Source organism: Eptatretus burgeri, chromosome 10, assembly GCF_056783735.1.
Source record: "Eptatretus burgeri isolate ZD-2024b chromosome 10, Ebu_testis_v1, whole genome shotgun sequence".
NCBI lineage: Eukaryota > Metazoa > Chordata > Myxini > Myxiniformes > Myxinidae > Eptatretus > Eptatretus burgeri.
Window position 1 is genome coordinate 9,275,838 of NC_140970.1, and position 16,497 is coordinate 9,292,334.

General features: G+C 43.9%; 1 protein-coding gene across 1 annotated transcript in view; it reads left to right on the plus strand.

Moving 5' to 3' along the window:
* The window catches only part of ABCG2 (ATP binding cassette subfamily G member 2 (JR blood group)), a 169,996-nt gene extending 157,938 nt beyond the window's left edge, over window positions 1–12,058 (plus strand). The window contains exons 14-15 of the mRNA XM_085897018.1: window positions 5,189–5,292; window positions 10,864–12,058. Of these exons, the coding sequence (XP_085753144.1) occupies window positions 5,189–5,292; window positions 10,864–11,011 (252 nt within the window). The 3' untranslated portion in view covers window positions 11,012–12,058. The remainder of the gene's footprint in view (window positions 1–5,188; window positions 5,293–10,863) is intronic.
* Window positions 12,059–16,497: the final 4,439 nt, after the last annotated feature.

A 16,497-nucleotide genomic window follows, 5' to 3' on the forward strand; every position in this document is an offset into this window, starting at 1 on the left:
GTTTTGCGGAATGAAGCGTTTTACGGTGGCCGGAGTGCAAATCCTGCCACCAATCTCCTAATAAGAAGTAGCCCAACTGCAGGAGGACGTCCGCAGACACAGTTGGGCACTAGATATGGATGGCCGTTGGCTCACAAGGAGCTCCTCCGCCCTTTGATTCATACAGTCTCATCAAAATTATTCTGCACGGAAAAACAGTGAACATGGAAACAAAAAATGTGTGAAATCCATTTTCTACCAGTCATGCAATAAATTCCACCCAGAGACAAACACTGCTCAGACATGTCAGGAGATAAATACAGTCAGTCTGGAGACAAACACCACCCATGCATGTCTGGAGACAGATATCACCCAAACATAAACACCGCCTGGACACGTCCAGAGACAAGCACCGCCCAGATACGTCTGGAGGCAAACATCACCTGGACACATCCCCAGACAAACTCCCGTCTGGACGTCAACTCTCTCTGGTCACATCTGGAGATAAACACTGCCCAGACACATCCAAAAACAAACACCACCCGATGTGAACGGAGCCCAGCTGTCTGGAGACAAACTCCACCCACACACGTGCAGAGACACCGCCGGGAGACATCTGGAGACAAACACTGCCGAGACACATCCAGGGACAAACATCATCCGGACATGGCCAGAGACAGAATGAGAGAGAGAGAGAGAGAGAGAGAGAGAGAGAGAGAGAGAGAGAGAGAGAGAGAGAGAGAGAGAGAGAGAGAGAGAGAGAGAGAGAGAGAGAGAGAGAGAGAGAGAGAGAGAGAGAGAGAGAGAGAGAGAGAGAGAGAGAGAGAGAGAGAGAGAGAGAGAGAGAGAGAGAGAGAGAGAGAGAGAGAGAGAGAGAGAGAGAGAGAGAGAGAGAGAGAGAGAGAGAGAGAGAGAGAGAGAGAGAGAGAAAGAAAGATAGAGATAGATATTAATATTAGCAGAGAGAAAATGTTATGCTTTATGAACAAAAAACACACACACACACACGATTAGTGATTTGCCGATATGGGCAATTTTTCGGGAATCGGCCGATTGAAATCAGTGTGATTATCAACTACAGTATGTACTGTATAGAACCAAAAACCTTGAGTAGTTTTCACACTTGTTTTGGGGAATTTCAATGAACAAATTTTAAAAAACATCGTTGCATTAGAGACGTTTCAGGGAGATGTGCATAAACATCTTTATAAACAGCTGCGTGTGATGTGTGGAAAAAAAATTTGGCTCTGTAATTTAGAAAACACATTAATATGGTAAATGGTTCAGAAATCGGGTGTTATCGAATTTATTTTGCTTCAAAACTCACAAACACAAACCATAGAACCTTTGTAAAGTACACCCGAGTCATACAAAATAACCAATTGCTTTAGAAAATCCTGAGGACAAAGGAAAACATGATCGCTCATATGCTGCTGAGGTTAAAAGTTATAACCTCCACCACCCATTATCATCACCATAAGATACGGAATGAAGCTTTGCCATGACAGCGCCCACAACCAAGCAAGCAGGCATGCACACACACTCACAGAGTCCCTTTACAGATCCAAATCTACCCATATGTACCTCAACCTTTTAGCAACTGCTGACTGTACATCCCGATTGGGATACCAACTGTACCGCTCTCGACTGGACAGCATGGCACTCGGCAAGTAGTTTAAGCATTCAAGCAAGCACTCCAATTAAATGGTTGATATGGTTGAATTAAATGGTTGTCTTGGCAAGCGATAGCAAGCTGATTGGTAATGGCACATACACGCAGAAAACTAAACATCAATTTCTTGACATTTTCAAATTTCACTCCAGATTTCGAGTTATTTATTTAGTCCACGTGATCTGACACCTCACCAAACGTTGCTGTACACTGCAGGAGGGAGGGTGTGAGGAGGGGTTGAGAGGGAGAGAGAGACAGAAAGAAAGAGACCGACAGCGAGAGAGAGATTGACAGGGGGGTGGGGGTGGGAGGAGGAAAAAAAGGAGAAAGGTGAGGGGTGCAGGTGGCGTCAGTAAAGAGAATATGTTCTGCTTAAAGACCGAACACACACACACACACACACACACACACACACACACACACACACACACACACACACACACACACACACACACACACACACACGTCAGAATAGCTGTGCACACAACAACACGATAGATTTTGTAAAGTAATCCGCTGGCGCATCTGCAAAAGCTTTGATATCCCAGTTCCAGAATATTTGTGGGAACATGAACCAAAATCAAACACTGAAAACATGGAAGTGACGCTCACGTATGACCGAATGATCCCATCGAGCATGAACATCGAAAACAAAGCATTCTGACCAGATATCATACTTAGGTACAAAAAAAAAAGAGAAGAACGCATTGCTAATTGAGGTGTGAATACCAGTGATTTTTGACTAAATGATGCAGAAATCAAGAAAATGACCAAATACCAAGACCTCAAGAATGAGGTGAAAAGATCTTGGAAGCTGAAGAATTCCAAAGTTGTACCAGTGATAGTTGGAGCTGCAGGAATGATGACAATGAACCTTCAGATATATTAAAACCATCCCTGGGAATATTATTACAAAGGAACTACAGTTGGAAGCTATCCGAGGCTCAATTATGATCCCGAAGAGAGCACTCAGCACAAAACTTTGAGAACAGAAAACTTCACAGCTTGGTCAATGAATCGTGACCCCTTACCGAAATGAAGGTGGATACATTGAGCTTGCCCTGGAAGGACTCCATTCCACATTCTGAAACATGCATATGTAGATAACAATCAATGATACATGCAAATGGAGGTGGACACTTTGATACCTGGTAGATTTCTATTTTACCTCCTGAAACCCACCCACCACATGTGGAGATATAGCAGGCAACAACAACAACTTGCAAACAAACACAACACACACACACACACACACACACACACACACACACACACACACACACACACACACACACACACACACACGTTGATTTTGGAAGCATGGCACGTGAAGAGCCGAGTGGGTGACTGAACTGGGGAGATGGTGGACATACCCACACAATACACACCTCCAATGCAAATGGCAAAAACTGGAAGGTGCAAGTGACTGGATAAGGTGAGCAACAAGCACTAAACCCCAAACACCACATCCACATATGCACAACACTCAATGAGAACAAAACACTCGCAAAACCAACACTTCATCATCCCCAACCCAGACGTGTTCCTGCCCCGGAAACACAAAAAACAACAAGCGCACACACGTGCTCACCCAGACATGTACAACACCAGATCACGTGTAAATAAAAACAAAAAAGAGCAGACCATCCCCCTTCAATGATGCGATTTGACATTTGTTTTCGCTTTTGCTAAATAAAATTTAAAACAGCACTCCTCCATTTGGCCTCGAGCACCAGCACATGACAGGAAATGAGCGGTCGTATCGAAATAAAAACCGGACACGTGCTTAGGCCCAGTGTCTATTGTGCCCGATGAAGCCGGCTGTGAAGCCAGAGAAACGTTGCCCCGAGACCGGGTCTGCTCTCGCTTTTTTGCTCAAATTTGTGGAGTCGATTGAGGTTTTTACTTTTGGTTTGAAGCGCCTTCTTCTGAAAAAAAAATATACATATATATATATATATACACATATACATATACACATATATATATATATATATATATATGTATGTATGTACACACACACACACACACACACACACACACACACACACACACACACACACACACACACACACACACACACACACACACACACATACACACACACTGGTGAGCCAAAACATTATGACCACCTGCATAATATGCTGTTGGTCCTCCGTGTGCCGCCAAAACACCGCCGACCCGCTGAGGCATGGACTCTACAAGACCCCTGAAGGGGTCCTGGGGTGTCTGGCACCAAAACATGTGCAGCAGATCCTTCAAGTCCTGTAAGTTGTGAGGTGGAGCCTCCGTGGATCGGACTTGTCGGTCCAGCACATCCCACAGATGCTCAATCGGATTGAGATCTGGAGAATTTGGAGGCCAGGGCAACACCTTGAACACTTCATCATGTTCCTCAAACCATTCCAGAACAATGTGTGCAATGTGGCAGGGCGCATTATCCTGCTGAAAGAGGCTACTGCCATCAGGGAATACCATTGCCATGAAGGGGTGTACCTGGTCTGCAACTATTTTTATGTAGGTGACATGTCAGATTGATGTCCACTTGAATGGCCGGACCCAGGGTTTCCCAGCAGAACATTGCCCAGAGAATCACACTCCCTCCACCGGCTTGTCATCTTCCCACGGTGCATCCTGGTGCCATCACTTCCCCAGGTAAACGGTGCACACATACACGGCCATCCACATGATCTTAAAGAAAACAGGACTCATCGGACCAGGTGACCTTCTTCCATTGCTCCAAGGTCCAGTTCCGACACTCGCGTGCCCATTGTAGGTGCTTTTGACGGTGGACAGGGATCATCATGGACACTCTGACCGGTCTGCGGCTACGCAGCCCCATACGCAGCAGGGTGCGATGCACTGTGGATTGTGACACATTCCTCCCATGACCACCATTAAAATTTTCTGTGAGTTGTGCCACAGTAGACCTTCTGTCGGTTCGGACCAGACAGGATCACCTTCGTTGCCCTAGCACATCGATGAGCCTTGGGCGCACAACGCCCTGTCACCAGTTTGTGGTTTGTCCCTCCTCGGAACACTGTCAGTGGGTACTCACCACTGCTAACCGGGAGCACCCCACAAGCCTTGCCGTTTCAGAGATGCCCTGACCCAGTCGTCTGGCCATAACAATTTGGCCCTTGTCAAAGTGGCTAAGGTCTTTCCTCCAGCCCATTTTTCCTGCATCCAACACATCAACTTCAATAATTGACTGTTCACTTGCTGCCTTATATATCCCACCCCTTGGCAGGTGTCATTGTAGCAAGATAATCAATGTTATTCACTGCACCTGTCAGTGGTCATAATGTTTTAGCTCATCAGTGTGTATATATATATAAATATATAAATGAACAGGTAAACACATAATCTGCATATGTGGGAAAATAATATGTATAGTTTTTATTTTGCCGTTTTATGCATCTGCGATTCCCATTATTAATGTATAGATAACCTCCTTTGTAATATTACTTTTAATTTCAGGAAATTCTAAAATCCCTTCCACCATTTTCTCATATCTGTTCCCGATCACTTCCCCAGGCTTTACAAATCAATGAATTTTGGGGACTTCACTTGACTTGTCACAGCAACAACTACACACTACCTGACAAATGTCCACCAACTGCTTCAAGAAATATGGACATGTACGTAAGGAAGGATGACTGTTTCTTCTCTTTACCATTTGTTTTTACTTTCTCTCTGCACACTGAACTCTCCAACAACTGAAATCTAAAATCTAAATCATGTCATCTGGGATTGCAGCCCAGCACAGCACATTCCAGACTTAATCCCATGACCCTCTATTCATACTTCAGATACTGCTGCAGAAATAATAATGCATAGTCCACTATTTATCATTCATTTTCTGGTAACCAATCTCACCTGGTTTTGAAGATTATTATTTATGCAACCAGATAAAGAGGAAAGTCGCAATTGTGCCAGACTCATTGATACAGTCGTAAAGTAATTATGCACCAAGTCACGTAGTGGTCATTTTTTTCTTTGCTTTTGTGATATATATATATATATAATCAAATATATTAAAGTCTTTATAACCACTGATTGACTGACTGACTGATGACTGATATTAAAGATCGGTACCTTCCGGGTTGCGTAGAAAGCTGAAATTTTTTGTGCCGATGGACATCGAAGCCGAGACACCGGAAAAAATACAGAATCGTCGTACATTCACAAATGAAAATATCAATAAATGAAAAAAAAAAAGAGGTGAGCAACCTGAGACCATGGGGAAGCATTGTAATTTTGTGTGCCGATGGACAGCAAAGCCGATACAACAGGAAAAATCACAGAACCATCGGAAAGCATCTGTAAATGAAAATATAAATAATTGTAAAATATGGATTAAAATAAATTAATGAAAAATCAAATGCAGGTGAGTGACCTGAGACGTGGAGAAACACAGTTCGTATGCTTACAAAATGTGAAAGCACACCCCGCTCGTATTATATACAGTAAAGCTCTTTCGAACCACTGACTGACTGACTCACTCACTCACTCACTCACTCACTGATATTAAAGATAGGTACCTTCTGGTTGATGGGGAAAATCTTAAATTTTGCGTGCCAATTGACATATGAAGGCTGGTACACCGGGATAAATCGCAGAACCGTCAGAAAGCATCCTCAAATGAAAATATAAATAAATGAAAAATCAAATGCAGGTGAGTGACCCGAGACAATGGGGTAGCACGGTTCGTATGTTGACACAATGTGTAAGCATACCCTGCAAGTAATATGTAAAGCTCTTTCTAACCACTGACTGACTGACTGATATTGAAGATCAATAGCTTCCGGGTGACGGAGAAAACTGAAGTTTTGCGTGCCAATGAACTTCGAAGCTGGTACAAAAGGAAGGCCAGAGGAGCTCCTTGTGAGCCAACGATCATCCATATCTAGTACCAAACTGTCTGCGGACGTCCTGCAGTTGGGTTACTTCTTATTAGGAGATTGGTGGCAGGATTTGCATTCTGGCCACCATAAAACCCTTCATTCCACAAAACACAAAAACGCAAAGAAATCTGAAAATCCACTCCGTGGGAGTACCTCCTGTGCAGCTTCCCTTCGCAGGGCAGCTCAATGGATAACGGTATTGGGGCAAAGCCTCTGGGACCCCTAATCTGATAGGAGGGAAACCACGGGGTAACATTCCCTGGTCAGATTGTGGGAGAGTGTGTCGGAGTGGTGCTGAGGTGCCGTCCACCAGATGGCGGTCTCCTTGGGTTAACCTGAGGCGGTCCCTTCGAGTCGGTGCCTGAAATGTCCTATCCCTAAGAGAGTATGATCACCTGTCTGTTATCATCTGAGCTCAAGCGTTTGGACATCGGTATTGCAGCACTCTGAGGTTCAGAGACTGGATTGCGGTGAGATCATGGCGGGTGGTTACACATACTATTGGTCTGGTCACTAATTGTTACCATACCCAAGGAGTTGCTGATGCTGTGTCCAATAAGATGAATCCAATGATAATTGAGGTAACACCAGTCAACGAAAGTATTATGAGACTAAGGATTCGTCACTCCTTGAGTGTCATTTCCCAGGTCTCTGTATATGCTCCGACTGAGGTGAGTGATCTCACCGTGAAGGACGCATTCTATGCCATGCTCGAGTCTGTGGTTGATCAGTGCTCCAGGTGAGATATTCTTCTAGCCTTGGGGAATTTCAATGCATCGACTGGAACTGATATGGATGGTTATGAGACATGTGTTGGTCCCCATGGGTCAGGAACTGTGAACCAGAATAGCAATAGGTTCCTTGACTTTGCAAGAAGTCGTGGACTTAGGGTGGCTGGTTCATGGTTTCAGCATCAACAAGCTCATCACTGGACTTGGTATTCCAACACTGGTGGTGTGGCAAAGGAGATTGACCATGTGCTCGTTGATGGTCGCTGGAGGATAATCCAGAACTGCAGGGTCTACTGGAGTACGCAGTTCCTCAATCCTGACCACAAGCTTGTTGTAGCAACTCTTAAGTTGCACATTAAATCCAGGAGAATGGTACCATCCCAGCATAGGTTGGATGTTGGCAAGCTCAAGGATGAGAGGGGATCTGAAGAGTTTGCGAACAGGCTGAGTGGCGATTTGGGGGGTCTGGGTGCTTTGGGAGATCCTAAAGAGTTGTGGAGTGCCTTCAAGACCACCGTCCTTGATGTTGCCGGTGGATGTCTTGGAACTCACCCAAAGGCGAAGAAGAATTTTGTTTCTCAAGGGACACTGGATACCATTGACCAGAGTCGCAGTGCCAGGCTGAATGGCAGAGCTGAGCTGTTCAGAGAGCTGAGGTTTAAAACTGTACGTGCACTGAGGGTGGTCAAGGAGACCTTTGTGCAAGGAATCTGTGAGGGGGTCAAGCATCACCTGTGTGGGCTAAAGAATTAATGGGCTAAATGATGCCGGCACCTTGGCCAAATGACAAATTCTTGCCACCGAGACATCTGGCCTGGCCAGCTGTTTCATGATAGACTTAAGGCTTGGGCCAAAATCTTTCCCAGCCAACCGAACAATAAGGTGTGAATAATTGAAGCCAATGAAGCAGTACTAATATATATATATATATATATATATATATATATATATATATATATATATATATATCTCGTATGTATGTATATATATTCAAGTGATTCTCATCCTGCTTACAGGGGAAATTCATGCATTGCGTTCATCCAAACCCATCCCTTGGTGTACTGCAGTTAGAGTGGAGGGTGATGGGCTCTTGGCAGAGGAGGCCGAAGTGAAGGCCCGCTGGGCCGGTTTCTTTGAGCGGTTGTACCAGGCAGATCCACCAGCTGTCGAGTTAGATGTCAGGGGTGTTACAATAACTGTTGCTGACCCTCCAATCAACTGTGGTCCATCTTCGTTTGTGGAAACACAGGTAGCGGTGAACCGGTTGAAATGGTGGTAAAGCTCCAGGGATCTTTGGCATCCATGCTGAACTTCTCAAGGCTGGTGGAAATGCTGCACTCATGTTGTTGCATGCAGTTCCATGCTCTGCCTGGAACACAGGCATCATCCCAACTGACTGGAAGAGGGGCCTTGTTGTCCATCTCTGGAAAGGGAAGGGTGATCGCCAAGACTGCAACAACTACCAAGGGGTGACGCTGCTCTCAGTGCCGGGCAAGGTCTTTGCTCAGATAATTCTTGAAAGGGTTCACCACCATCTGCTTGAGCACCTGCGTCCAGAACAGTCAGGCTTTACACCAACGAGGTCAACGATTGACCGTATACTTGCTCTTCGGTTCCTCACCAAATGCAGATGAGAGTTTTGGCAGGGGCTGCTTGCAGCTTATGTTGATCTCTGCAAACCGTTTGATTCAGTGAATCGGGATGCCCTCTGGAGGATTCTTGGTCTTCGTGGGGTGCCACCAAAACTGATCGATCTGATGTCTGAACTATACTCCGGTACTGAGAGTGCCGTGAGATGTGGTGGTGCCATCTCTGACTTATTTCCAGTTGTTACTGGAGTTCGTCAGGGGTGTTTACTGGCCCCCACACTTTTCAGCACTTGTATGGACTGGATTTTAGGGAGGATGTCAGAGAGATCAAGCTGCAGTGCATTGTTTGGGAATGTCAAGATCTCTGACCTTGATTTCGCAGATGATGCAGTTATCTTTGCGGAGACTTTAGATATCCTTTTGGGGGCCCTCGAGGTGCTGAATGAGGCCCTCGAGGTGCCGTAATCCCGCTGGGATTACGGGTTTCCTGGGTCAAAATGAAGATCCAGGCTTTCAATGACATATTGGAAGCTGCTGTCCTGTCTGTGTCTGTTTGTGGTGAGAATGTTGAGGTCATGGAGAGATTCACTTATCTTGGCAGTGATATTCCTGTCTCTGCTGGCTGTGAGCCAGAGGTCAACAGATGTCTGGGTCGGGCCTGGGGAGTCATGGATTCACTGGATCGTGGGGTGTGGCACTGCCGGTACCTGTGCGGGAGGAAGAAAGTCCGAGTCTTCATGTCCTTTAATTTGGGTGTGATTCACTTTAATTTGGCCGTTCGTGAAACTCATCACTTCGGTGTGGCAGGTCCACATTAGTAGACCAGTCAATGTGACAACTGCTTTCAGGAGCCAGTGTGGGTCAGACCCTAATTAGAATCCCTTAACAAACTGGTAGTCAGGAGTGGAATTGATGACTTGATTCCCCCAGGAAAGAGTTCCAAATTTGTGTGCATAAAGCATGTTTGGTTATTAAATATTTTAAAAGACATTTTTCTGTATTAAACTGATTCTGGGAAAAAGATGAGATGGCTGCCGAGCAAAAGAAAATGGTGGCCATCCATGACATTGCAGAATATGCTGCGAACGTGGTTGAAGGCAAGACCGAGGTGGGGCATAGCAGGGAGGAGATTACATTGGGAACCTCCCCCATTCCGAGCATCACACAAAGCCCCTCCTCCGGAACGGATGATGTGGCACACGAGACGATGTTGATGTGGGCATGGGCCATGATGGAATGGGAACTAAACTTAATGGAATGGGAACTAAATTTAACAGAATAGAAGAGAGCAGCTGGGGAGAGAGCTTGTTCATTTTGTGGGTGGGGAAAATATGCATGTCCACTTGTGGATCAGGCTCTCGAGGAGGGTGAGGAATATGAGCAGGAGGACCCCTTGTGACCATGGAAGACCACAAAAGGTAGATACTGTATATGCTGGTCAAATAGGCACAGCCAACCAAAATAGAACGAAACTGCAGTCCACCAATTTACAACTGAGAAAGAGCAGATATCCTCAAGCAACGTTTCATTTATTGTCCATGAATTTCCCTCAGCTCAAAACTCCTTTCCAGCCAAGTGCCGAGGCATGGAAATTGTTTTTTGGGTGCCGGAATAAAACTACACCATCATCATTGGAGTTATGCTCCTTCCTACATCTCATCTGGCATGATCTCGTGTTAGATGGATTACACAAGTGGTTATGTAAGCTCACATTTCACAGCTCACAAACATTTCACAGCTTTCACAGCTTTCACACATTTCACAGCTCACAAACCAAGATTTCCTTCTTTACAAACGGACGGAAAAAATGGCTGTGGGCTGGAATGAAAAGTTCAGGCATGAAACCTAACCCATTTGTTTGGCTCTCTGCAACTCTTTGTTGTTGTTGTTGTTATTATTATTTGAATAATTCCGAAGTCAATGTTACCAGTACGTAAGTTATCTTTCCACTCTAATGTCATGTTCCTGGCCCTTATCTCTTTCAGATGTTTGGGGGAGCAATATCTTTGCCAACAAGGTCTCAAAGTCGGAGTGTGGGAAATGTGGCAGAACCACTTAGCTTTGGCTGTGATGACATTAATCTTTTTGACGATTGCTTACTTACGTCTGCTCTTTGTCAGGAAATACACCTAGACACAATCATGGAGAATGACAAAAACTTGAAAGATTTATTTACAGAGCTTCCTGTACCTGACGATCAAGGAACATTTTTTGAGTTCATTATGAAAATCAGTAAGGACAAATTGGCTTTGTTTAACAATAACAATCAAAGGCTCAATCTCCAAATATTTAGTGATCTTGCTGAAGCTGACAGATCTGTTGTTCAGGAAAGGTGAATGTTCCATCGATGTGAAATTTGGAAAGACACCGACAAACCAATGCTCAAACTTTTCTCCTGCTGATTAGTCTTTCTAGTTGTGTGCATGTTATAAGAGCATGCTCAAAATTATCATAATTTAATCCGATTTATTTAATCAAAGTGTTTAAAATAAAAAAAATGAAAAGATTGACTGAAATATTGTCTCACTCTGCTTTATGAGCAATAATTAAATGAAAATTGTCTTGTCAACACCAAAAAAAAAAAAAAAAAAAAATCGGTGATGAATGCTTTTCAACATGGCAGATTATGTTGTCTGTGTAAGCTAAGAGTTCTCAATGGTTTGCCTCAACTATACCGAAGGGTATTCCATTTTGTAAAATTTATGACTCAACTCTGTGAAAATTCAAGTCTATAAGCTGATGTACAAAAGGTGGTTGAAGAAGACAGGATGGATGTTACTTTTTAATACAATGTTGAAAGCAGTTGCTTCGTGAAGAGCAATGCCAACTTCCAAATTTATAAACTCTCTGCCAGCAGCAGAAACGGTCAACTTGTGGTGGGGATTGTGTATGCTTGAAAATCTGTTCTATCCTGGTGATGCTGTTCCTGTTTTAATAGAAATCTCATACAGCCAATTCTGCCAGCCATCCAATTACAAATTGCTTTTGGGCCTCTGCCGGCAATTTTATCGCTGAAATTGGGACGAAAGAGTTTGTTTGATTTCTGGGAGTCATCACTGGATTTAAACAACTAATATTCAGCGGAGTTAAACTACCTTCACTGTATTGGCTTTACACTCGTGTAACACTTTCCAATAATTGGTGAGATGACAATAAATCAGAATTTTTAAAAAACGTCAATATAGGACTGCGGATTTTCATTACCTTTTCCCCTTTATTGTTCACAATTATTTTATATATGTATATATATATATATATATATATATATATATATATATATATATATAATTATATATATATATATAATTATATAATATTATATTATATACAATTATATATAATATTATAGATAATTATATATAATATGACATATTTATATATATTTGTCTTATGATATATGATTAATTATATATATTTATAATATTGTTACGGGGCCGGGGGGGGGGGGGTCGACCGTGAGCGCGACCGCGAGATGAAGCCACGAGCCAGCTCGACTGATCGCCCGGAATGTAAAGGTCGTCGCCCCGGATAAGTCTGGAGCGGACGGGTCCTGACTGGACCGAAGTTCGCCAATGGATAGACCACGTGGGGTAGGGTCGTTTGCCAACTTTTCAATTTACCGAAGTACCCACGTGGTCCAACTACCGGGTAAGTTCACCCTCGGCCGACTTTGTCCGAATCGAGTCACTATCGCCGACTCAGATCCGGTGTAACCAAGCGGAATTACCAAAGTCGGGCCGGACCAAATGAACAAGTTACGAACACTAATCCTCAAACACGCGTCATGTCGAGCCAATGAAAGAAACACAAAACGAGCTGATACATTTAACAATTAGGGATTATTTATCCAGTAATAATGGGGTGCGAGGAAACACATAAAAGCAAAACTATACCGAATACAATAAATGCAAGTATATACAGCGAACAAAGCACTTAACAGTTTTCTACTTTTAGACGGGCCCATGGACACACATACGCACACACACACCCAAGAAATGGTGGCTGATGCCTTTAATGCGGACTTCAGCTTGGAGGGACAGATGAGCTGAAGCCCAAGGTCTGCCTCGGACCTTTCCACCTCGTGTGGTCTTCAAGCTGTTCGGACCGGGCACCAGCGTGGGCGAGCTGGATCCAATCTCCGAGCTCCGGCGGATCCCCTCCCGCTCTGGACCACGTGCTGGTGAGACGAGGCGCCGATCCTTCCTGACCCGATGCGTCGCTTCCCTGAAGAACCACCGACCAAGATGAGGCCAAGAAGTCGCACCAAACCGGGAACCAAGCAGAGACCGCGAAGACCTCCACGCACCAAGAAGAGCCAGCCAAGCCAAGATGAGGCCACGAAGCAGAGCAACCAACTCCACCAAGCAGAACAAAAGCCACCAGAACACGAACCCAATGAACCCTGAAAGCTCATCAAAGACTAACCCAAGACTAACCAGAACCCCCCACCCCCCCCCCCCCGGAGCCAAGCAGAGGGTACCCTCTTATCCCTCTCAGCTCCGCCTCGTTTCCTGCATGACTCATTCGGCCTCGTGCGCCCCCCCCCCCCCCCGTAACCGTGGGTGTGGGCTGTTTACCTCGCTTTCTGCTGGACCCACCCCAACCGTCATCCCTGTTTACGCTGTTGAGTCAGCTGTTGAATCACGGGACGCTGTTGAATGTTGAATCAAGGGACGGGAGGGTTCTTCTTTGTTGTTCTGACCTAACTATTAAAATAAATAATAAAAAATATTTTAATAAAATAAAATAAATATAAATCAATATATATATATATATATATATATATATATATATATATATATATATATATATATATATATATACACACACACACACACACACACACACTATAAAGGGGGTGTATGTGTGCCTCCTCCATAACTCTAAAACCTCGCAGCTTCAAACATTGCATGTATACGACGAAAACTCCAAGGAAGTGCAAGAGTGAAAACTGTGTGTTTGGGTTCATTAAAATATCCCTTTTGAAGATAATTATTAACGGCCTTATTTAATTATATCCTTCATCGGACGATCCTCATATCTATCTATCTATCTATCTATCTATCTATCTATCTATCTCTCTCTCTCTCTCTCTCTCTCTCTCTCTCTCTCTCTCTCTCTCTCTCTCTCTCTCTCTCTCTCTCTCTCTCTCTCTCTCTCTCTCTCTCTCTCTCTCTCTCTCTCTCTCTCTCTCTCTCTCTCTCTCTCTCTCTCTCTCTCTCTCTCTCTCTCTCTCTCTCTCTCTCTCTCTCTCTCTCTCTCTCTCTCTCTCTCTCTCTCTCTCTCTCTCTCTCTCTCTCTCTCTCTCTCTCTCTCTCTCTCTCTCTCTCTCTCTCTCTCTCTCTCTCTCTCTCTCTCGGGTCTTTAGGCGTTTCCTGGGTAACCTCGTTGGGGTCTGAAGCCGCCATGTTTTTTGGCTTGCTCAACCTCACCTTGACTTGGAATAGCCACAACGATTTCTTATCAATTTGTTTTCACTTTCCTCACTCATTATTGAATGCCTGTTCATCATAGTTACGAATTGCTGGGTACATTGCAATGCTTATAAACATCTGGGGACGTCAGCGTTCTTGGCTTGACATTTTGGGCATCTCCGGGAGGTGTATGTTTGACGTGTGACTAATCGCGCGCCAAACAACCCGTTTCTTAACAACCGTTTCATTGGAGTGCTTGCTTGATTGCTTAAGCCACTTGGCGAGTGCTCTCCAAGCTGCTTGGTTATTCATTTCGGTAAAGTATCCATGCCCTCAAAGGAACCTCGAGAAATGTACGTTTCCACCTGTGTTGGGTCCTGCGGTACCGTGCGGTTGGTGTCTCAGGAGATTAAATTTTATTTTTTACAAGATATCGCTTTGTTTACCTTTTGTGTAATCTCCTAATATAATCCACCCCTCACTTTGACATCGACACATATATAAAATCAATAAGGTCGATCCGACCACGTGTTTGTCATGATCTGGATGTGAAGGCGGAGAGCATAGATCGACATTTTGTGTTCTGAGCCTTGATTTATATTTTAAATTGAATTTTGCTAATTTCCCACTTGAATTCCTCTTTCAAAGAACTCGGTTTAAAGGTATATCTTTGTGTTTGTCGTTTTTATGTATGTATATAAACTGTATTACCATACTGTGTGTGTGTGTGTGTGTGTGTGTGTGTGTGTGTGTGTGTGTGTGTGTGTGTGTGTGTGTGTGTGTGTGTGTGTGTGTGTGTGTGTGTGTGTGTGTGTTTCCCTCTCTCTCCCTCCCCCCACCGCCACCACTTTATTGACCCATCGGCAAAGTGACGGGTTGTATTTGTTTGTATATCATGTATACATACATACATATATATATATATATATATATATATATATATATATATATATATATATATATATATATATATATATATATATATATATATATATAATGACTTTGTTCCAAAAATCTTTTTTTGCTGACACCGCTGGATGAGAGGAGGAGGAGATTGGGACCATACTCTGTGCAGAGCGTTGGTGCTGCTTAAGCAGTCTCCTTGGCTATTGGGTACAATCCTGGATGAGTCGCCACTCCGACATGGTATACCAGCAAGCTGGCACTCATTTTGCCGACCTCGGAAGGATGACTGGTCGAGTTAACCCCACCTGGTATTAATTCAACAGCTGAGCAGGATTTGAACTCAGGACCCGAAGATCCAAAGCCCACCACCCAAACCATTAAGCCAACACCAGGCATACTGCTGGATGGCCTGCAGGTTAAACATACAAACATTGCTGCATAGGCAGGGGAAACTGTGTGCCACCATACTCGAGGTTGGCTCAAGACACCCAATAATTTCCATTCCAGAGGCAGTTTAACAACTTTCAAACCCAACACAGCTGGTGCAACCCCAGCACAGCACATCATCCAAAAAACACCATCCCTACTGTGAAGCATGGTGATGGCAGCATCATGTTATGGGGATGTTTCTCATCATCAGGGGCTGGGGCACTTGTCAGGATAAAAGTAAAATGGATGGAGCAAAATACATAAAAATCCAAGAGGAAAACCTGTTGCCCTCTGCAAGAAAACTGAAATTGGGATGGAAGTTCACCTTTCAGAATGACAACGATCCGAAGCACACAGCCAAAGTTACATTTGAGTGGCAAAGGAACAAAAATATTTAATCACACAAGAACCCAGACCTCAATCCAATCAAAAATCTGTGGCATGACTTGAACATTGCTGTCTATCAATGCTCCCCACACAACTTGACTGAGCTTGAACTGTTTTGTACAGAAGAATGGGCAAATATTTCCCAATCAAGGTGTGCAAAGTTGATGGAGACCAATCCCAACACTCACAGCTGTTATTGCTGTCTGTTATGGATTAGTAAATCCTATATGATTGGAAATGTTAATAGTACAGGCATTTTCGCAGAAATATTTGGTCAACCTCACACAAATTGCAACAAAAACAAACTCAACAGATTTTGGTTCCTGAATACGTCCTCAGTGACATAAAAAAAGTCCTAAGGGATTCTCCGGGGGGGGGGGTAAAGTCCTGAAATCATGGAAATCCAATATGGCCGCCACCCAGCTTCGGCGAAAATGAGAAAATTGAAAAGATTGATATTTTAATATGTAAATATACGTTTTT